We start from the raw sequence: 23,189 nt of genomic DNA on the forward strand, positions 1-23,189 counted from the left end.
GAAGCATCCAGTCCGTCCTGAAGCTCTGTATAGTACATGAGTGTTCAGCAAAGCCAATTTAAATAAAGTATACAGACACTTTTTTGTACCAGCGTCTGGCCTTACAGGCAACTAGCTACGGCGCCAACAACTGGTCGTTGAGGTCCACCCCTCCCATATTTGGGTTATATTCGTGGACACAGAGGGGTTTCTCCACAACACCAGTCGCTGTACGAATTTGGACTATCGTGTCTGAGTGAAGGGAGGACAGAACAAAAACATTCTTATTATCCCTTCACTTCACAACGAGCAAATTATTACACTCTGAGTAGGCTCTCTCCCCCAGCCTAAGCCAGAAATCTACAAGCCTCTGGGGTAAGCCCCGGCAATGAGGTCGCACAGTGCCACATGTGTCAATTTGATGATCAAACAAGTGACTAAAAAGTGGCACGCTCGTGTAAATTGTCCACATACAAATGGTACCCCTTTCCGAAAAGGGTGACACCAAGTTCCACACTATCTTGCCAGCTCTCCCTATGTAATCTGGGCATTTTTTCAGCTCTACGTGACTATCTCTTCCCTCGTAAACCATAAAACTACATGTATAGTGGCCCTGTCACATCTTGACCCCATATCTGGCACACTTGATGGGAAGGTACTGTTTGAAAGATAAGCGGCCAGAAAATTTGCGAGGGGCCGAATTTTGTAGAGCCAATCGTATTCAGGGTCTCCACGAGGACAACAGAGTTCATTGTTGTTGAAGTGCATTACCGCAAGATCTGCTCATATCATGCCCTGGCCATGGAGGTAGAGAACATGGGCAAATGGTAAATGGACCAATATGACCGCAACTTACTCAATTTACCTATGCCCATCTCGAGGGATAGGCCCAGAAAGGTCTTAAAGTCGGAAACCGTAATTGGTTTCCATTCTTTGGCAAGGGAGGACTGGGGATTAGCGGCAATGAATTGACCAGCATACCAATTAATTTGGTCCACAATAGATCTATAGAGATCTTCCGTGAAAAACAGCGAATAAAAATCAAGTGCCGTAAAATCAACTGTTTCCACCTGAATTCCGGGTTGGCCAGTGAATGGGGGAAGTACGGGTGTTGCAGAAGTGGTGGACTCCCAATTGGGTTTGGAAAATTCTGCAGGAAGGACACTATGGGCATGACAGGCCTATCTTTGTCTTCTTGGTGGCAGTGGGACACTACTTGTGCTTGCCACCTCGCCAGCTTTAACTGCACTTATGGGACTCGCCACGTCACCAAGTGTTACTGCAGTGCTGGATGTACGACCAGTGTGTACTAGGCCGCTGGTGCTTGCCAGTTCACCAGAAGGATGAGCGGCACTAGCACTTCTCTGCTCCATATGAGAGCCCTGCAGTTCTTGCACCTCAACAACAGAAGAAAAAGAATGGGGTCGGGTACGCCTAACCTTGGCAGGGACCTCAATTCCATCGTCAGTGCTATCTGTCATGGAGCCGCTGTCATCTACAGGATCGTATTCTGAGCCTGAATCTGACAGATGAGTGACTTCCTCTTCACTATCTGTCATGCTCAGAAACGTGTAGGCCTCTTCACTAGTGTACCTTCGATTTGCCATTTTGGGCTCGAAATTTCTTGGTACACTAGTAAGATTCACAGGAAAAAAAGCACCTGACTGTCAGCAACTGTATCAAACGTTACAAAAAAAAACTGTTAACGATCGCAGTGATCAGGCCTCACTCTGCGAACGCTGCAGTGTTTAGTGTTTTGTAAGTGACGGTGGTTGATCGATACTGCACTTGGGTGGGCTGGGCTGGGCGGAGGGGCAAAACGCAGGTGCTAGCAGGTATCTGGGCTGATCCCGCTAACACTGCATTTTTGGGAACCCTAAATCTGCTGGGGACGCTAGTATAGATCTGATCAGATATTGATCCGTTCAGATACTATACCACTAAGGGAGGTGTATGGTGCGTGCGTGGGTGTTAGCGCTACTGGCACTAATCTGACGCTGCCTGGGGTGACGCAGACCCTATCTGACACTAAAACCTATCAGGGGGGTTAAAACCTTTATTAGGTAGTATATGAGGGTACCTGACACTTTAAAAAGCTGACAGTGAACCTAAATAACTAACAGGCCAACTAGCGTCACCCATGACACTAATACAGCGATCAGAAAAAGATTGCTTAGTGACACTGGCAACAGGGGTGAAAGGGTTACCTGGGGGCGATCAAGGGGTTAAACCTTTATTAGGGGGATTAGGGGGTATCCTACACCTAAAGGGGCCTACCACTAACTGCCCTGACACTTTTTACACTCACAAGTGACACCAAATGCAGTGATCAGTAAATAAATGAACACTGCAATCGGTGACTCTGTGACTGAGGGTGCAGGGGGTGATCGGGGTGAAAAGTGTGCCTATGGGTACTGTTGTCAGTGTACTATTGGTGCACTTACTCTGAGAGGTCTTCTCTCCTCAGCGCCGGACCAAAAGACCGACAGGAGGAGAGTGACATCACTTCATCTGCCTGTGTTTACACTTTCACAGGCAGAGGAAGAAGCTCATTCGCCAGGAGCGATTATGAGGGGGTGGCCATGAATTGGTGGCCTCCCCCTCATCACGGATCGGTCCTGGAACGATTCCAACGGCCGCAGGCACTGAGGGGCCCCCCACCCGCTGGGAGGCAGGGATGTACATGTACGCCCATATGCCTGCCCGTGCCATTCGTCGTGCGGCGGTCGTAAAGTGGTCAAACTAATACTTTGTTGAAGCACCTTTTGATTTTATTACAGCACTTTTGGGGGATGAGTCTATCAGCATGGCACATCTTGATTTGGCAATATCTACCCACTCTTCTTTGCAAAAACACTCAAAATCTGTCAGATTGCGAGGACATATTCTGTGCACAGCCCTCTTCAGATCACCCCACAGACTCAATCGGGTTCAGATCTGGGCTCTGGCTGGGCCAATCCAAAACTTTCTTCTGGTGAAGCCATTCCTTTGTTGATTTGGATGTATGCTTTGGGTCGTTGTCATGCTGAAAGATGAAGTTCCCCTTCATGTTCATCTTTCTAGCAGAAGCCTGAAGGTTTCGTGCCAATATTGACTGGTATTTGGAACTGTTCATAATTCCATCTACCTTGACTAAGGCCCCTGTTCCAGCTGAAGAAAAACAGCCCCAAAGCATGATGCTGCCATCACCATGCTTCACTATGGGTATGGTGTTCTTTAGCAAAATTTAGCTAGGCTTGGATGTTTTTCTTGGTAAGAAAAGGCTAGCGTCTTGCCACTCTACCCCATAGCCCAGACGTATGAAAAATACGGGATATTGTTGTCACATGTACCACACAGCCAGTACTTGCCAGAAATTCCTTCAGCTTCTTTAATGTTGCTGTAGGCAACTTGGCAGCCTCCCTGACTAGTTTTCTTTGTGTCTTTTTAGCAATTTTGGAGGGAAGTCTTGGTAATGTCACTGTTGTGCCATATTTTCTCCACTGATGATGGCTGTCTTCACTGTGTTCCATGGTATATCTAATGCCTTGGAAATTCTTTTGTACCCTTTTTCTGACTGATACCTTTTAACAATGAGATCCCTCTGATGCTTTGGAAGCTCTCTGTGGACCACGGCTTTTGCTGGAGGATGCAACTAAAAAAAAGGGAAAGACCTACTAGAACAGCTAAACTTTGTTTTGGGTTAATTAGAGGCACTTTAAATGACAGGTGTGTACTGACTCCTATTTAACATGAGTTTCAATGTGATTGCTTAATTCTGAACACAGCTACATCCCTAGTTATGCAACCACATTTTATTTTTTTTAGTTTTACTCCCCCCCTAAAAGATTTCAGTTTGTTTTTTAATTGAGCTGTACAGTTTACCGGTCACATTAAAGGAGGAAAAAGTTCTGAAAATTATTTATCTTTGTCTTGTTTTTTGACATCACAGAAACCTGACATTTTAAAACTTTTTATATTCACTGTATAAACAGTTCAATCTCTGTATTTGCAGACAATACTAAGCTAAGCAGGGCAATAACTTCTCCGCGAGATGTGGAAACCTTGCAAGTAGATCTGAACAAATGAATGGGGTGGGCAACTACATGGCAAATGAGGTTTAATGCGGGAATTTTTATTTTATTTTATTTGGGTGGCAAAAATATGAATGCTCACTGGGGGGAGAGAACCTCTGGGGGAATCGAGCATGGAAAAGGACCTGGGGGTCCAAGTAGATGATGGGCTCAACAATGGCATGCAATACCAAGCTGCTGCTAACAAGGCAAACAGAATATTGGCATGCATTAAAAAGGGGATTAACTCAAGAGATAAAGCGATAATTCTCCCGCTCTACAAGACTCTGGTCTGGCCTCGCCTGGAGTATGCGGTCCAGTTCTGGGCACCAGTCCTTAGGAAGGATATGCTGGAAATGGAGGGAATACAGAGAAGGGCAACAAAACGAATAAAGGGACTGGAGGACATTAGTTATAAGGAAAGGTTACGAGCACTGAACTTATTCTCTCTGGAGAAGAGACGCTTGAGAAGGGATACGATTTCAATTTATAATTAACATACTGGTGACCTCACAATAAGGATAAAAAAGGGAGTTTAATAAGACGTGGCCACTCTTAAAATTTGAAGAAAAGAGGTTTAACCTTAAACTGCGTAGAGGGTTCTTTACTATAAGAGCGGCAAGAATGTGAAATTCCCTTCCACAGCTGGTGGTTTCAGCGGGGCGCATCAATAGTTTCAAAAAACTACTAGATAAGCACCCGAATGACCACAACATACAGAGTTATACAATTTAATTGTGATATATATTTTAGGGTGCTTAAAATCTTACTGTGCTAAATAATACTCTATAGTGCACCATATACTGTATAATTAAAGAAAATCACACAATAACTATAAACATATAGAACCATATTTGTTTTGCTGCCAGAAGACCCTAGATGTGGGCGGGCAGTGTTCGGATCAGCTATTAAAATGGCCACACGCTCTCTTGTTAGAGTAAGAGAGACCTATCTGACCTATCAAGACCTATCTGAAGCGGCTGCTCGGATATGGAAAACTGATGTTGTTGCGCTACCAGGAGGCCCCAGGAAAGGGCAGGCAGCGTCTAAATCAACTGTTGTCAAATGTTGATTCATCAGGTTATTATTCAAGCTTGTGGTTTAACCACTTCCAGACCTGCGCACGACGATGTACGTCCTGTTTTTAAAGATTGATATCTCGGTAACGGCAGCAGCTGCTGCCACAACCGAGGTATCAATCTTTAGTGTGCGCGGCCTGGTACGCGATAACGGCGGTCTCCGCGGCGGATTCGCCGCGAGATCGCCGTTATCGGTGGCGGGAGAGGCTCCCCCTCCCGCCGCTCTCCCGCGCCCTCCGCCGCTTACCGGAGCCGTCGGTAGCGGCGGAGGAGATCGCGACTGTTCGGCAGCTGAGCGGGGACGAGACTGAAGGAAAAATCTCCTTCGCCCATCCCCATAGCTCTGCTGGGCGGAAGTGACGTCAAAACGTCAGTCCCGCCCAGCCTCTTAAAGAGACAATTTTTTTTTTGGTCATTTGAAAAAATGACAGTTTCAATTTTTTTTTATTTTTTTTTGCATTTTAGTCTAAATATAAGATCTGAGGTCTTTTTGACCCCAGATCTCATATTTAAGAGGACCCGTCATGCTTTTTTCCATTACAAGGGATGTTTACATTGCTTATAATAGGAATAAAAGTGATCAATTTTTTTTTTCAGTGTAAAAAGTAAAAAAATAAATAAAAATAAATAAGAAAACAAAAAGAAAGAATTTTTTAAAGCGCCTCGTGCCGACGAGCTCGCGCGCAGAAGCGAACGCATACGCGAGTAGCGCCCGCATATGAAAACGGTGTTCAAATCACACAAGTGAGGTATCGCCGCGATCGTTAGAGCGAGAGCAATAATTCTAGCCCTAGGCCTACTCTGTAGCTCAAAAAATGCAATCTCTAGAATTTTTTAAACATCGCCTATCGAGATTTTTAAGGGTAAAAGTTTGACGCCATGCCAAGAGCGGGCGCAATTTTTAAGCGTGACATGTTGGGTATCATTTTACTCGGCGTAACATTATCTTTCACAATATATAAAAAAATTGGGCCAAATTTATTGTCTTATTTTTTAATTCAAAAAAGTGAATTTTTTCCAAAAAAAGTGCGCTTGTAAGACCGCTGCGCAAATACGGTGTGACAAAAAGTATTGGAATCACCACTATTTTATTCTCTAGGGTGTTAGAAAAAAAATATATAAATGTTTGGGGGTTTTAAGTAATTTTCTAGCAGAAAAAACAGTTTTAGTCTTGCAAACACCAAATCTGAAAAACACCTAAGGTCTGGAAGTGGTTAAAGAGAGGGCTTCCCCCTGTTTCTTTTGGGGTGCACCCTACCAGGATAGTAAGCACTTCATGCGTGGTGCATTACCAAGCCTTTATGACTCAGATTTGCCAGGCCGCAACTTGGTCGTTTGTGTTTACGTTCACTAATCCCTTTCAGGTGAACATAAGACGGCAGGAGGATGCAGCATTATAGGTCCTCATGTCTGATGGCGGTCTGCGTTGTTGGTGTCTCCCTCCCCTCAGTAAGCATTGCTCTGGGACATCCCACTTAGTAAGTACTAGACTCTTTGTCCCATGATGTACGATAAAGAAAATAGGATCTTTATAACAGCTTACCTGTAAAATCCTTTTCTTGGAGTACATCACGGGACACAGAGTTCCCACCCCTCTTGTTTGGGGATATTGGGACACTTATTGCTTTGCGACAAAAACTGAGGTGCTCCCAGTATGGGAGGGGTTATATAGGGAGGGAACTTCCTGTTCTAATTGATTACACCAGTGTCCAGCACCTGAAGGTGGAACATATAACCCCACTTAGTAAGTACTAGACTCTGTGTCCCGTGATGTACTCCAAGAAAATAATTTTACAGGTAAGCGGTTATAAAAATCCTATTATTCTAAAATTCACAGCAGTAGTCCTTACTGTAAACACTAGTAATGTTCTGGAGTAGAGAACGGGGGGGGGGGTGGGGGTTGCCGCCTGAAATTGAGAAGCGGGGAGGCTGCCACGAATTGAGAAGCGGGGGGGGGGCCCCTTTACAAAAAAATAAGAAATAAAGAAAAATATATATAAAAAAGGGGGGTAGCCATCCGGGGCCCTGGGGACCTCTGGCTGGGCCCATTAATAAAAAAAATTATATATATATATATATATATATATATATATATATATATATATATATATATATATATATATATATATATATATATATATATAAAAAATATATATATTTAAATGTATTTATTTTTAAAAAGGAGGGTTGCCATCTGGGGCCCTGGGGACCTCTGGGCCCTTTAATAAAATACATATATGGTGTACTACATACATACATACATACATACATACATACATACATATACACACACACATACAAATTTATAAAAAAAAGGGGGGTTGCCATCCGGGGCCCTCTGGGCCCTTTAATAATAATATATATATATATATATATATATATATATATATATATATATATATATATATATATAAAAAATAAAGTAAATAAAAAATATATATAAAAAATATATTTTTTTTTTATAAAAAAGGGGGGTCGTCATCCAGGGCCCTGGGCATCTCCGGGCCCCTGGGGACCTCCGGACCCCTAAAAAAAAAAAATGTCCCTTTAATAAAAAATAAAATAAAAATATTAAAATAAAATATTTTTATTTATTTTTTAAAAAAAATATATAAGGGGGGTTGCCATCTGGGGCCCTGGGGACCTCTGGCTGGGCCCTTTAATAAAAAGAAAAAAATATATATTTAAATGTATTTTTAAAAAGGGGGGTTGCCATCTGGGGCCCTCTGGGCTCTTTAATAAAATACATTATATATATATATATATATATAATAAAAAATAAATTTATAAAAAAAAGGGGGGTTGCCATCCGGGGCCCTCTGGGCCCTTTAATAATAATAATATTAATAATAATATAATATATATATGAAAAATAAAAGAAATAAAAAAATATATATATTTTTTATAAAAAAGGGGGGTTGTCATCCAGGGCCCTGGGGATCTCCGGACTCCTAAAAAAAAAATTGTCCCTTTAATAAAAAATAAAATAAAAAAAAGGGGGGTTGCCATCTGGGGCCCTGCGGATCTCCGGGCCCCTGGGAACCTCCGGACCCCTTACAGGTGTACTGCCTGCCTTTTTTCTTAAAAAAGGGGTTGCCATCCGGGCCCCTGGGGACCTCCGGGCCCCTTACAGGTGTACTGCCTGTACCCCCCTGATGGCGGCCCTGGCTGTTAGTATACTTCCTATTTGAAGGAGTGTTATTAACAAAGCAAATTGTAGGAAAGCACAAATGTGCACATGGGGGTTTGTTTTCCCCATTACTCTATCAGTAATGGGGAAAACAAACCCCCATAATGTGCACATTTGTGTTTTCCTACAATTTGCTTTGTTAGTATACTTCCTATTTGAAGGAGTGTATTAACAGCCAGGGCCGCCATCAGGGGGGTACAGGCAGTACACCTGTAAGGGGCATCTATTATTATCTGGTAGGGCTGCAACTAACGATTAGTTGGCCGATTATTGTTTGGAATAATCGGTTAATAAGTGTGGTGTATAATTTAGGTAATATGTAAAGTCAATTTATGCAGTGGTAAATATAAACAACTATATGGTTAGGGAGCAAAATATCTAATCCACTCTGAGAATGACAGACAGAAGAGATATACTGTATATACTATTAAAGGGTGAATCTAGTAAATATCATCAGACTCAGATCACATTTTTTTATTTAAAGAAAAAAAAAAAGTTAAAGACTGTTTTGCCGATTTTCAAACAGAACTGTAATATATTATTATATGCTGTCCATACAAAAACAATGTCTTCCTTCAAAAACGAATTGTTAGTGGGGTCAAATCGGCGTTCGCTTTCAACCACAGTGACGGGAAAATTTTGAAATGGAAAACTTCTTGGTGAAAGGAATTTTCAGACAGTGTATGTGGTTTTCATTCAGAAATTGCATTCTTTTTAAAAATAGAATGCTAAAAGCAAGTGAAAATTTCAAACAACATTCTTTCATTCAGCGAATGTAAAAAAGATTTTTCATATGAATATTCTTGTCTGAAAATTGATCTGTTTGACCAGCATAAGGCTCGGTACACACCTTTTGCAGTTTACTTTTGAGCTATTTTTGCAGTGCTTTTTGATGTGCGTTTTGATTTTTGCGCACATGATTTTGCTGCGATTTGCATGTTTTCGAAAAAAATTTGACCAATTTGTTGTTGGGCAGATTAAAAAACACAAATTGCTGCAAAAACGCATTACATGCTTTTCTGCAGCTTCTCTACTGAATTATATTGAACCAAAAAAGCACAGTTTTGCGTTAAAAGAAGCCCCTGACCCTTTCCAAATACGCAGCAGCTGAAAAAAGCATAGATGTGAATGTGTTCCATAGGAAACCATGTGAATGAACTGTAGTGCGTTTTATGGAATAAAGCACCAAAAAACACAAATACATAGGTGTGAACCAGGCCTAAGACATTTAGTAACATAATGTGGTTAAAAAAACTAAAATTAGCCCTTTATAGTACAAAAAAAAAAAAAAAAAAGCAATTGTTACTGTAAGGGGTCAATTTGTTTTTTTACTGTGGAACTGTGAAAGTAATATTTTTTTTTTAACAGAAAAGGTGAAAGTAATATTTACAGTAGCGATTATTTGCTCTTCGTACTATAAAGGGCTAATTTTTATTTTTTTAAACTAGGAATGGGGAAATTAAAGATAAATTCCTCGATTAATCTTTAATTTTTTTGATCGATCAAAATTCTTGACGTCACCGGACAGCCTGGACAGTAAGACTGACCCTGCTGGATGCGAACAGACTGCACTCATTGGATTGAGGTACCTTTGCATCTGTGGAGCAGGAGGATGCATCAGGCTCCATCAGGGGAAGGGGGCAAAAATAACCATCGTTTTCCTGTCCTAAGCAGTTTTGTGCAGAAAATTCTTTGTGTATCGGCAACATCTGTTCCATGCGAAAGACTGTTCAGTTCTTCAGGGTATATTGTCAATAAAATGCGATCATGTCTGCTTCCAGAAAATGTAAACACTCTGGTATGTCTGTGTGACTGGCTAAAGTGATGCCTACTTGCCTACTATAAAGTGATTGACAGTCAATATACTAGATAAGTTTTATAATTAAAGTTAAACTAACTTTAAGTTTTTCTTAAAATTTAATAAGAAAAAATTACTTAAATCAGTGCTACAGTTTGAATTTAAAATGTATTTGTGTGAACTGTGAAGTTAAGTCATGGATTGTGGAAACTAGTGTCGGGTGATTGTATATAGTGTATACCAAATTTACCACTGACTAATACAGAGTTGCAATGCAAGGAGATCAGCTAAAAGTAGTCGGATCTGTATGTGAAATATAATTAATCGAAATTAGTTGATTAATCGATTAAAAAAAAATTGATTAATCGAACACGAAAATTGTAATCAGTAACATTACTGGCCGATAAATCATATAGTAATCGATTAATTTCCTAATCGATTAGGTGTCGATTAATCGATTAGTTGTTTCGGCCCCATTATCTGGTATAAAAATGTAATTTGAAACGGCCACCTGAATAGTTCCATACTCCTATTTATTCTTCATATTCTAAATGTTAACAGGTACAGTGAACAAAGGAAACTTATGAATTTACAACAGGTATTGGCTGATAGAATGTGGCATGTACTGATTGTATTATCTGTACCTATATTAGACTGTCATGTAGTAAAAATATTACTGTCAATTAGTAGATGCAAATCGCATTATTCCTTCTTATGACAATAAAATTTAATCAATTTACATCCTCTGTCATCTGTGTTTATGTATATGTGTCACTGACACATATTTCTACTTTTCACGGAGCATTCAATAAGCACAACAAAACCTGATTACTACTTAGCAATTGACTAATCATGTTGTATACAGAGGGAAACTAGAAATTCCAGGGAATTGCGATTCACGTGTGAGACAACAGCATACTTACATGTACTAGGTGGGAAAATTCATTTACCATATCATTCAGGCCAAGTAAATCCTAATGGGAAAGTTAACAGAAAAAAAAAAATGTTAAAAATGCTAAAAAAGCCTAAGAGCCTTAATTTATGAGATAATATACACAGTACATGTGTAAAAAAATAGGATTTTTTAAACTGCTTACCTGTAAAATCCTTTTCTTGGAGTACACCACAGGATACAGAGCCAGTGATTACATAGTGGGTTAAGGGTCACCAGCGGTGATTGGACACCGGCACAACCACTTGAAGACAGTTCCCCTCCATATAACCCCTCCCATCAGGCAAGTACCTCAGTTTTGTAGCAAAGCAGTACGTTTTCCATAAGAAGGGGGGACCTCTGTGTCCCATGGTGTACTCCAAGAAAAGGATTTTACAGGTAAGTCGTCATACACCACGGGAAACGGAGCCAGTCATTACATAATGGGATGTCCCAGAGCAATGCTCAATAAAGGGTGGGAGACACAGATCAAGCAGGCCGCTTACGGACAAGAAGCCCTATACTGCTGCCTGCAGCACACTACACCCAAAGGCAGCATCCTCATGTCCTTTCACATCTACTTGATAGAATTTGGAAAAAGTATGGACTGAAGACCAAGTTGCAGCTTTACAGATCTTATGCCGCGTACACGACCATTTTTCGGGTTCTAAAAAATCATTAGTTTTTAATGATCATGTGTGGGCTTCAGAGCATTTTTTAACGATCTAAAAAATGGCCAGTTTTTTTTTCGAACATGCTCTATTTTTTCACGTTGTCGTTTTTAAGGTTGTAAAAAATGGTTGTGTGTGTGCTTTAACGATGTGAAAAAAACACGCATGCTCAGAAGCAAGTTATGAGACGGGAGCGCTCGTTCTGGTAAAACTACCGTTCCTAATGAAGTAAGCACATTTATCACGCTGTAACAGACAGAAAAGCATGAATCATCTTTTAACACAAAATCAGCTAAAGCAGCCCAAAGGGTGGCGCCATTAGAATGGAACTTCCCCTTTATAGTGCCGTCGTACGTGTTGTACGTCACCGCGCTTTGCTAGAGCATTTTTTTTCTCGATCGTGTGTAGGCAAGGCCGTTTTAATGATCGGGTTGAAAAAAAACTTTGTTTTTTCTAGACCCTTAAAAACTTAATTTTTTAGAACCCGAAAAACAGTCGTGTGTACGCGGCATGAGGCGCATAAGGCGCTTTACAAGAAAGAGATGCTAGTTCAGATACTCTTCTAGCAGAAGAGATAACAATCAAAAAGGCCAATTTCCTGCCCAAAAGGATCAAAGGAATATGGCGAATAGGTTCAAAAGGTTGCCTTTGCAACACTGACAATACCAAATTCGAATCCCATGGGCACAAGGGAGACCTGACTGGCAGACTGATCCGCAGTATCCCCTGAATAAATGCCTGAACTAGGGAATGAGACGCCAGCGGTCTTTGAAAAAAGACTGATAGTACCATCATGGGTCAAATATTGGCTCTAAGGGCTGATTTCATATCCACTCTTAACTGGCAAAAGGCGAGAATCCTACTTATGTCATACTTTTGAGGATTCCATTTCTTGGTTTCACACCAGGAAACATATGCCTTCCAGACTCAGTAGATAAAAGAGGGGTAGAGAAAGGAAGCGCCACCTAAGTGCAGTATTAAAGAGGTTCTTTTAATGACACATTGTACAAAACACACTTACAAGAAGGTAAGGAAAGAAGGCTCATCTGTAACATCCTGTAGTCCTCGTCCCGGATCCATGGGCTGCTTAGAAGTGAAGGAAGCAGAATGTGTGGAGTCTTCAGGCCTGTCCTGTGGCCATCAGGATGAAGCCTGTTCCAGCCTCACAGGTCACGTGATTACTTCCGAGGAACACTTCCGGGAGGAGGGTCAGACAGGGAGAACAAAGGCTGATTGGGCTACGCACTCGGAGCCACTGCTCCTTCTATTGGCCTGAGCCAGTAGATCAGGCCAATTTTTCAGGAATTTGAGGAATTTGTCTTCCCCGCTTCCTTCTTTAACTGGCTTTGAAACGATATGTACTTCTGCTTCACCAGTGAGACATAATTTGTCTCTTTCATTCAAGCTACTCATCCTCCGTCCAGACCACCAAGATACATCGGACATCACTACGTGACAGACCGACTTGGGCATCTGCTTTTCAGAATACCAGAAAGAGCACATTATGCATTCCACACATACTGTAGCTCCATTGAGGAAACAGGGATCAAAACTTAAATGCAATGGTACAGGCCCTTGACAATATCTTCCCACGGGTTTGATCTCTGTGTTGTCAATATCTCCAACAGGAAGGTACTTATTTACACATGTTCTTGAGCTGTCAGGCTCTGAGACCTTTTTGGTGTGTGACCTAGTGTTCAAACATACAGATGTCCTGTTTAGAGATGATATGCCACTTTTCTGCTCCATCTGGTTCCCATGTTGCCCAAACGATATAAACAATTGCTTACAATTTAGTTACTTAATGGGGCTAAAGCCTGCATTCCCCTATACTAGAAGCAATCTAAACTTCTTCCAATGAGCATTTGGCTGCACAAAATTGGAATTTACAGGATGGAGGATATCCTTGCCTCTGCCAACCATAGAGAGAGAAACAATTTCTCAAAAATTAGTTTTATTGGACTGATTACACCTTTTACTCCAACTATTCTGATCTTGCCTGGTGAGAGGGGCACGTGTATCTTATTTTGCCAGCACACAGACCTTGTATACTGCCATCTAACGTACAGCCTGTGGGCAGGATTAACATCTGCCCCAGAGGGACCAGTGAAATTGACAGCCATCTTGTGGAGGTGCTGGTGGCAGACCTCGGGTGATAGAGGTACAGTATATAGGGTGCTTCTGTATGAAGAAGACCTCTGGATGTCCTGGTTCTCCGTGCCACCATCCAAGGGGACTAAGAACAGCTGGAGGATGACCAGAGGGAAATTGAGCAGCACGAAGAATAGAAGTAGACTCTGGAGAAAGGTTAACAGAAAGGAAGGCAGAGACACCCGTATTTCTTAATAAAATATGGTTAAAGACACTCACAGGAATGTGATGTCAAGTAAGCTTGTCATCCTCCCACACAGACAAAGTGGCAGGTCTCCTGTCACGGCTCTCCTGGATCCTCACTGGCTAACATTCCCCATTATTAGTTCTGACCAACATAATGTAATTTTTCAATATAATATACATTAACCCTCTAGTTCCCCTTGGCTTTGCTTTATGGCAAAGATATTTACGATATGTCTCCTCCATGTACTGTATACTTTGGTTATACTGTTGAGCTCATAAGTTTGCACACCCTGGCAGAATTTATGATTTTTTGGCCATTTTTTTGAGAATTTGAATGATAACACAAAATCATTTCTTGCACTCATGGTTAGTGTTTGGCTGAAACCATTTACTACCAATCAACTGTGGATAAAGTGAAAAGTGCTTTTGCGCTAAAATGGATCCTAAATGAGTGAATCCACCAAAAATATATAGTGCAGCAAAACCTAATTATGTTTACATGACATAAAACAGGAATATAAATAAATGGTGATTCTGCGCAACATATCACACTAATGGAATAGTGATATCACATAAACAAGATAAATGTAAGAGCTGACAAATAATCAGCATATAGTATTAAATGCAAAGAGAATAGTGAGTCCAAATATAAATATATATATACTCAAATAGTGAATAGTGAGTCCAAAATATATAATACTCATAAGGCGAATGTGCAAAAATATATAAAGAATATTGTGCAAAAAAAACGGAATGGAAGTTCAATCCCAATAGTAAACACAAATCAGCTGTCAGGGCAGATATTCTGAATGCACTGGATGAAGGTGAGCACCAGCTCTATGGTGTGAGTGCACGGCCGTGCGATAGAAGATAAACCAGATCCCTGGCTGAGCTCCCGGGACTCTTACCTCTCAGCCCTCCTAAATGGGCATTGGTGTACAGGTCACTCGCAGCCTTCTATGGGTGGTCCCTGATGTTTCCTCTCTTGATCTGATGGATCCTTCCTTAATTGGGACAGATGCTCCTCGAAACCAGATGGATGATGTGGGTTATAAGAGAGAGAGAGAGGGGACTCCCATAGTGAGGTAACGTTTGGTGCAGGTAAAATATGTTTATTGAGGAAAAACCTGCACTTACATTAAAAGAAAAATAAAAGTGCAACGAGGAAACAAACAAGCGGCGTTTGAATCGCCAGCTTACGTCACTCCGGGTGTACGTCCTCCAATTCCTACGCGTTACGACACCACGTGTCTTCGTCTGGGGAATCTGATTGGTAATGTGGCTGTTGTTTATATAACCGAAAAACAGGAAGTCTCTACAAGAAAATGGCCGCGATGAGACTTCCTGTTTTTCGGTTATATAAACAACAGCCACATTACCAATCAGATTCCCCAGACGAAGACACGTGGTGTCGTAACGCGTAGGAATTGGAGGACGTACACCCGGAGTGACGTAAGCTGGCGATTCAAACGCCGCTTGTTTGTTTCCTCGTTGCACTTTTATTTTTCTTTTAATGTAAGTGCAGGTTTTTCCTCAATAAACATATTTTACCTGCACCAAACGTTACCTCACTATGGGAGTCCCCTCTCTCTCTCTCTTATAACCCACATCATCCATCTGGTTTCGAGGAGCATCTGTCCCAATTAAGGAAGGATCCATCAGATCAAGAGAGGAAACATCAGGGACCACCCATAGAAGGCTGCGAGTGACCTGTACACCAATGCCCATTTAGGAGGGCTGAGAGGTAAGAGTCCCGGGAGCTCAGCCAGGGATCTGGTTTATCTTCTATCGCACGGCCGTGCACTCACACCATAGAGCTGGTGCTCACCTTCATCCAGTGCATTCAGAATATCTGCCCTGACAGCTGATTTGTGTTTACTATTGGGATTGAACTTCCATTCCGGTTTTTTTGCACAATATTCTTTATATATTTTTGCACATTCGCCTTATGAGTATTATATATTTTGGACTCACTATTCACTATTTGAGTATATATATATATATTTATATTTGGACTCACTATTCTCTTTGCATTTAATACTATATGCTGATTATTTGTCAGCTCTTACATTTATCTTGTTTATGTGATATCACTATTCCATTAGTGTGATATGTTGCGCAGAATCACCATTTATTTATATACCAATCAACTGTGTTTACTCTTTTTAAAATTACAATGGCAACAAATTACCCTGATCAAAAGTTTACATACCCTGGTAATTTTGGAATTATAACATGCACACAAGTTGAAAGGAAGTTGAATGTCTTTTAAAAGGTAACCATCCTCACCTGTGATCTGTTTGCTTGTTATTAGTGTGTGTGTATAAAAAGGTCAATGGGTTTCTGGACTCCTGACAGGCCCTTGCATCTTTCATCCAAAACAGGAAAGGTATATAAAAAGATATCCAAGGAATTGAGAATGCCAATCAGCAGTGTTCAAACTCTAATCAAGAAGCGAAAAATTAAGGGTTCTGTTGAAACCAAACCACAGTCAGGTAGACCAACTAAAATTTCAGCCACAACTGCCAAGAAAATTGTTCGGGATTGCTAAGAAAAACCCACAAATCACTTCAGGTGAAATATAGGACCCTGAAAACATGTGGTGTGGCTGTTTCAAGGTGCACAATAAGGAGGCACTTAAAGAAAGATGGGCTGTATGGTTGAGTCACCAGAAGAAAGCCATTACTACGCAAATGCCACAAAGTATCGCGCTTATAATACGCCAAACAGCACAAAGACAAGCCTCAAACCTTCTGGCACAAAGTCATTTGGAGTGATGAGACCAAAACTTAGCTTTTTGGCCACAACCATTTGGAGAGGAGTCAACAAGGCCTGTGATGAAAGATACAAAGGTGGATCGCTGATGTTTTGGGCATGTGTGAGCTACAAAGGTACAGGAAATCTGGTCAAAATTGATGGCAAGATGGATGCAGTATGTTATCAAAGAATACTGGAGGAACATTTGCAGTCATCAGCCAGGAAGCTGTGCATGGGACATACTTGGACATTCCAACATGACAATGATCAAAAACACAAGGCCAAGTCGACCTGCCATTGGCTACAGCAGAATAAAGTGAAGGTTCTGGGAGTGGTCATCTCAGTCTCCTGACCTCAATATCATTGAGCCACTCTGGGGAGATCTCAAACGTGCAGTTCCTGCAAGACAGCCCAATAATTTACAGGAACTGGAGGCTTTTTGCCAAGAGGAATGAACAGCTTTACCATCTGAGAAGATAAAGAGCCTCATCCACAAATACCATTCAAGCTGTCATTGATGTAAAAGGGGGCAATACACGGTATTAAGAACTGGGCTATGTAAACGTTTGATCAGGGTCATTTGGGTAGTTTGTTGCCATTATGATTTAAAAAGAGTAAACACAGTTGATTGATAATAAATGGCTTCAGCCAAACACTAACCATGAGTGAAAGGAAAGTGTTTGTGTTATCACTCATATTCTCTGAAAAATGGCCAAAAAAATCATAAAGTCTGCCAGGGTATGTAAACTTGAGTACAACTGTATATACATGTGGGGTGCAATTGTTTTTATTCAACTATTGATTTGTTCCAGTATAGATACGGTATCATTAATACACATTTTTATGTTTCATGTCTTGATCATATTTGTAATCATGCTGGGACTACTTGTCCCTTCCCGGTTTAAAAATGTATATAGTTCCAAAAATTACTGAACCTTTTTACCGACTGCATATTGGTCACTATATCTTGGTGAGATCTCATTATACTGCTCACTGACATTGCCTTATATTAATGCCTTGTGTTTTATTGCATTCTTGTTCTAAGGATTCTCCATAATGTTGTGCCACCCAAAGCCTGCCCATTTCCCCTATTTAATCAAGCTCTCCTGTCCAGAGGCTCCGGTTTGACAAATAAGCTGTTGCACATGCCCTGAAACATGTACTCTGACATCACTTCTGGTACTTGTGGTTCACACTGGTACAGAAAGTCAGGCGGCCATCTTAAGGCTTGATTCACATTACCATGTGTCGGAGAACATGTTGTGCACGTTCCTGACATGAAGACAATCTATCCTCTATAATGCTGCTGGTCAGCCAGTAAGGATCCAGGAGACCTGCTGCTTTGTCTGTGTGAGATGACAAGTTCGTTTGACTTTACATTCCTGTAAGTTTAACCAAATTTTACCAATTAATCCTGGTGTTGTTGCGCTTAGAAGCACCTTCCCTTTTGTTCATAGTGAAAGACATTCGACTGCTACCCCCCCCCCCTACCCGGTCCTTTCCTGCTTACCTCTCCCCCCCACACACATTTTTTGCATACCCTGGTCAGCAGATGCCTAAATTTTCTTGGCCTTGAAAGGTACTGGATCAGCCTTTCTCAACCGGGTGCCTCCTGAGGGGTGCCAAGCTTGAGAAAGGCTGTCAGATCTGACCAAGATCCTGCCAAATGTACATCAGCACAGCACAGTAAAGCGCTGTGGAAGGAGGAGGCGACTTCCTGAGTCCTGAGATCTGCGCCTACCCTACAGGGCAATACTAGGTATGCGTGTAAGGTTGCATATAAGGGCCAGTATGGGAAGGGGATTGCCCTGGTTTGGAACACTGCAAGCGGCTGCCACTCCTAAGCTACACCTTGCAGTCAACTGTATGTCAGTTATAATTGGCCTGCCTATACTTCCTGCCCAGTCCCAAGACCGCCCATAAGCTTGTGGACTGCAGAGGAAGAACAGCGTTGCCCTTTAGCTTTGGTAAAGGGGTGAGCAGAAAGAGGATTTGGGGTCAGAGGTGAGCACAGGTTGGGGGGGGGGGGTACATAGATGAGAAGAGGGGGGTTTTATTTTTTTTAAACGCACTGTCAATGCGTGGGGGTAGCATTAGAAATTAAATGACACCACTTTGCTGCTGCTAAAGAGCAGCACATTTGTCTTTATGTCGGGAATGTGCACAACATGTTCTCCGACACGCAGTAATGTGAACCAAGCCTTAAAATGGGGTGCCTCGAGACTGAAAATACTACTCAAGAGTGCATGAGAAACACTGTTAGATGAACCCCTTCTTTCTGTATATATCAATGAGGTTACACCTGGTTGCCATTGCTAATCTGTTAAAGCGGTGTTCCAGCTGCAACATTTTTTTTTTGTTAAAGTCAGCAGCTACAAACACTGTAGCTGCTGACTTTTAATAAGGACACTTGCCTGTCCAGGGAGCCTGTGATGTCAGCCCTCCAAGGCCGATCCATCCATTGTATCGTGTGCAGGCGCCGCCATTCTAACTAAGGGAATACGGCAGTGGAGCCTTCAGGCTTCACTGCCAGTTTCCTACTGCGCATGTTTAAGTCGCTTGCTGAATGGCCCTGTCGTCTTTTGGGACACATACAGGTCCCAAAAGGCAGCGGGGGAGCAGGAGGAAATGATGCCCTGGGCTGTTGCAAGCTAGGACGGAAGTACATTATGTACTTCATTAAAGGTAAGAAATAAAAAAAATTGTTATCCAAAAACAAGTGGTGGAGGGGTGTGCTTTCCTTTAAGACCAAGTTGTAAAAATGGGTGGAACTCCCCTTTAATTTTACTCTGACCTATCTCCGTAACAATGCCTGGGTACGGTCATGTCTTTATGTGCCTTTTATTGACATTTCACACCCTCCATGTGTTTTCCTCAGATGATGTGCTTATTTTGTCCCACTATGTACTTTGTATTTTGATAGCATTTTTTTAATAAAGAATAAAAAAAATGGCAGTTTTAAGAAAACAACATACAAAAAGGAAATGTGTTGAATATGTACCTTTTCCAGCGAATTCCAGGATTCTGAGGCAATCTGATCTTGAATTTCTAAAAACTGTGCATCAATTTGGCTCTCAGAATCTTTTACACAAGAACCTACAGAGAAAGTATACAATTTAGAAACTGAACACCAAAACCAGGGAAACCCTATAACGCCCCCACAAAGCTGCTGCCAAAATAAACTGACTACTTTTACCCATGTACCAGGTCTGTACTTCCTGTACTCAAAAAATGAAAAGGATTGTCTTACTTGCCAACAACATTTAAGATATGAGTGAAAAACTACAGAATAACCCATTTCTGCTCACAATCTGTATATAAACAAACATTGTCACATGCTGGAGATACCTTTGTAAACACCCCTCTATGAGAGCTGCTAGCTGACACAATTGGGGGAGATTTACTAAAACTGGTACACACAGAATCTTGTGCAGCTGTGCATAGTAACCAGATACTAGGTTTTGTATTTCAATGTTTTTATTGAACAAAAAGGCCCAAAAAGAACAAAAAGTAGGCCAATGTTCAAATTGCTGCAATAACAAATATATAGATACATAAGATATATCAAACAAAAACAAAGGAAAACTTTGTATGATCTATGAATACAAGGGAACAAACAATAATCCCTGGAAATTCTCAGGTAAACCTGTTGGATAGAAAGTCCATCAGATAATATCAAAAATTAGGAAATGTATATTCGATCTAACAAAATGCAGCTCTACTCAATAGTTAGGGTCATAGCCTTGTGCAAGAACATATAGGAACCAGAGTATAGTCGTAAGATCAAATAGAAAGGGGGGGGGGAAATCGAGAGGAAATAGTGGCTAAAGCCTCGTACACACGACCGTTTTTTTCTGCCAGGAAAACTGCCAGGAGAGTTTTTGGCCGTGAAAAACAACCGTGTGTATGCTTCCTTGCAGTTTTCCCGACAGGAAAACTGCTGGGAATCCCGGTGGAAAAAATAGAGAACCTGCTCTCTATTTTCCCGGCAGTTTTCCTTTGGGGAAACACTGCGAGGGACCATACACACAGCCGGGATTCCCGGCCAAAGCTCTCCCCACAATGGGGAACCCGGCCGTGTGTACACAGGGAAACTTACTGAGCAGGTTTCCGGTTTTCCCGTTGGGATTCCCGACTTTATACCGCTGGAAATCCCGGTCGTGTGTACAGGGCTTCAGACATAATAGGGGACCTTTGTACCAATTCCTGAGAACATCATAATCAGAGCTGAACAAAGTTCTAAAACAACAAAATATGTATTGTATTCAAAAAACTTAAAATAAAGATGGGGGGGAGGGGGAGAGAGAAGGCAGAGTAGAGGAAAAAGGATAAAATAAAAGGAATAAAGGAGGGTCAGCCCAGAGATCATTAGGGAACCGAAATATAACGGATCCGGGGGTCCCAGATTTTATCTTTTTTTTCGTTTTAGTTATTATGGAGTGTGTGGGTGAGTTTGTCATTAACCATAATCCAGTTGACTTTATTTTTTAGCATAATCCAGAGGAATAACTAGTTGACTCCAATGCCAGGCTACTGTAATCCTTGCCGCTAACAGTATATATGCGATTAATTTTGTTGATTTCCTGGGCACCTCATTAGGTAATCTATGAAACAAGGCCACCTCTGGGGATTTATGGATGTTTACCCATTCACTGAATTTATAAAATTAAATATCCTAATCCAAAACCTAATCACCAGGGGGCACTGCCACTAAATATGATACATTGTCCCCAATTGACTACAGTGTCTAAAATAGTTAGGCGATGTGGACGGATGCATTTTAGCCACCCAAGTTAGGACCAGATACCAACGTAAAAGTGTTTTATAGTTGGCTTCAATTAGCGTGGTATTGATAGAGATTTTGGATAAGTTATAGGCATGTCTTGCCAATCAGAAAAATCAATAGTAATATTCAGGTCTTTCATATAGGAAAGTTTTGAGTTCAGTGAGGGAAGTATAAACGGCAGATAGCCATCCCTTCAAAAAAAACCTTGCCTGGCAAGACAACTCAAAAGTTGTAAGTGTAAGTGGCTCAATTATAAGTGGCTCAATTATAAGATTAAGTTTGCATCTGACAAAGGATACAATTTGATTATATCGGAATATTTCACTATCAGGTATCTGCATCTTGTCTTAAAAGTGTTGTAAAGAATATATCTGGTTACCATTAAGGTAATCGCCAATTCTAAGCAATCCTTTATTGAGCCACCAATGAAATGATTGTGGCACCAACCCCAGTGGAAACTCCGGGTTGCAGAAGATGGGAGCTAAAGGTGTGTGTGGGGATGATAAAGATGCCGATGACACACTATATCCCAGACCGCCAATGAATGCGATAAAGGAGGGCAAAAGATAGGAGGGCGTAGCTGGTTGGGAAGCCACATGAACGATCCTATGGCTAATGGGTGACAGGAGAATGCCTCAATAGCAGATTCTAGGTTTTATTGTCAAAGCTTAAAGAGGTTGTAAACCTTCTTTTGTTAATTGTACCTATAGGCAAGCCTAAAATAAGACTTACCTATAGGTACTGTAAATATCTCCTTAATGTGTGCCGTTTAGGAGATATTTACTGTATACTGTGCCCAAGATGTCATTGGCGCATGCGCTCTGAAGGAACGGCCGCCCGTGCCGTTTCTTCAGGAGTTAGTGTCGCGCCTATCGGCCCTGAGAGGAAAACGGGCGAAAATGGATGCGGCCAGCAGCGGGGACGACACAGGCTTCGGTTGTGTCACTATCACATTATGCCTTTACTTTGCAGGGGGAAAAAATAGGGGAAAAATAGGAAGAGTTTACTTCCTCTTTAAAGAGGAAGTAAACCCTGCCTCTTTCTTTTTTGCTGACCAGCAAAGTAAAAAGGCATAATGTGCTGGCATGCATTGCATGCTAGCACATTATGTGAAACTTACCTGCAAAACGAAGCCCATGTTTTCATCGCTGGAGGCCCCATCCATCTTTACCTGTCTTCCTTCCGTGACGTCACTCCCGCGCTTGTGGGCGGGAGCCGCCAGTCACGGCACAGGGCTCTGAAGAAACGGCACGGGCATGCACCAATGACGTCATGGGTGGCGTATACAGTAAATATCTCCCAAACGGTAAAAGTTTAGGAGATATTTACAGTACCTATTAGGTAAGCTTTATTATAGGCTTACCTATAGGTACAAAAAATGCAGGGAAGCTTACTTCCTCTTTAAAATATAAATAAAAGGCAAACTTTTTTTTCAGTTTTGGATAAAATGTAGAGGGATTAGAACACCTGTCAGGTCTTTATTGCTGTCACACTAGAACACAAAGCGGTTCACAGCAGGGGGTCTGGTGCATCTCCATTCACCGGTTCAGGTTTGACTTCACAAAGAAGAAACCAGCACCAGCAGGAGATGAGGATTTGAGGATGAAAC

At 41.5% G+C, this 23,189-nt stretch overlaps 1 protein-coding gene across 3 annotated transcripts in view; it reads right to left on the reverse strand.

Moving 5' to 3' along the window:
• Nucleotides 1-23,189, reverse strand: part of STX17 (syntaxin 17) — a 117,906-nt gene that overhangs the window by 13,467 nt on the left and 81,250 nt on the right. For all 3 annotated transcript variants that reach the window (XM_040353345.1, XM_040353344.1, XM_040353343.1), the window contains 2 exons: nt 19,796-19,890; nt 11,022-11,072 (listed from right to left, as the gene is read on the reverse strand). In XM_040353345.1, coding sequence (XP_040209279.1) covers nt 11,022-11,072; nt 19,796-19,890 — 146 coding nt within the window. The remainder of the gene's footprint in view (nt 1-11,021; nt 11,073-19,795; nt 19,891-23,189) is intronic.

Source organism: Rana temporaria, chromosome 5 (assembly GCF_905171775.1).
Source record: "Rana temporaria chromosome 5, aRanTem1.1, whole genome shotgun sequence".
Classification (NCBI taxonomy): Eukaryota; Metazoa; Chordata; class Amphibia; order Anura; family Ranidae; genus Rana; species Rana temporaria.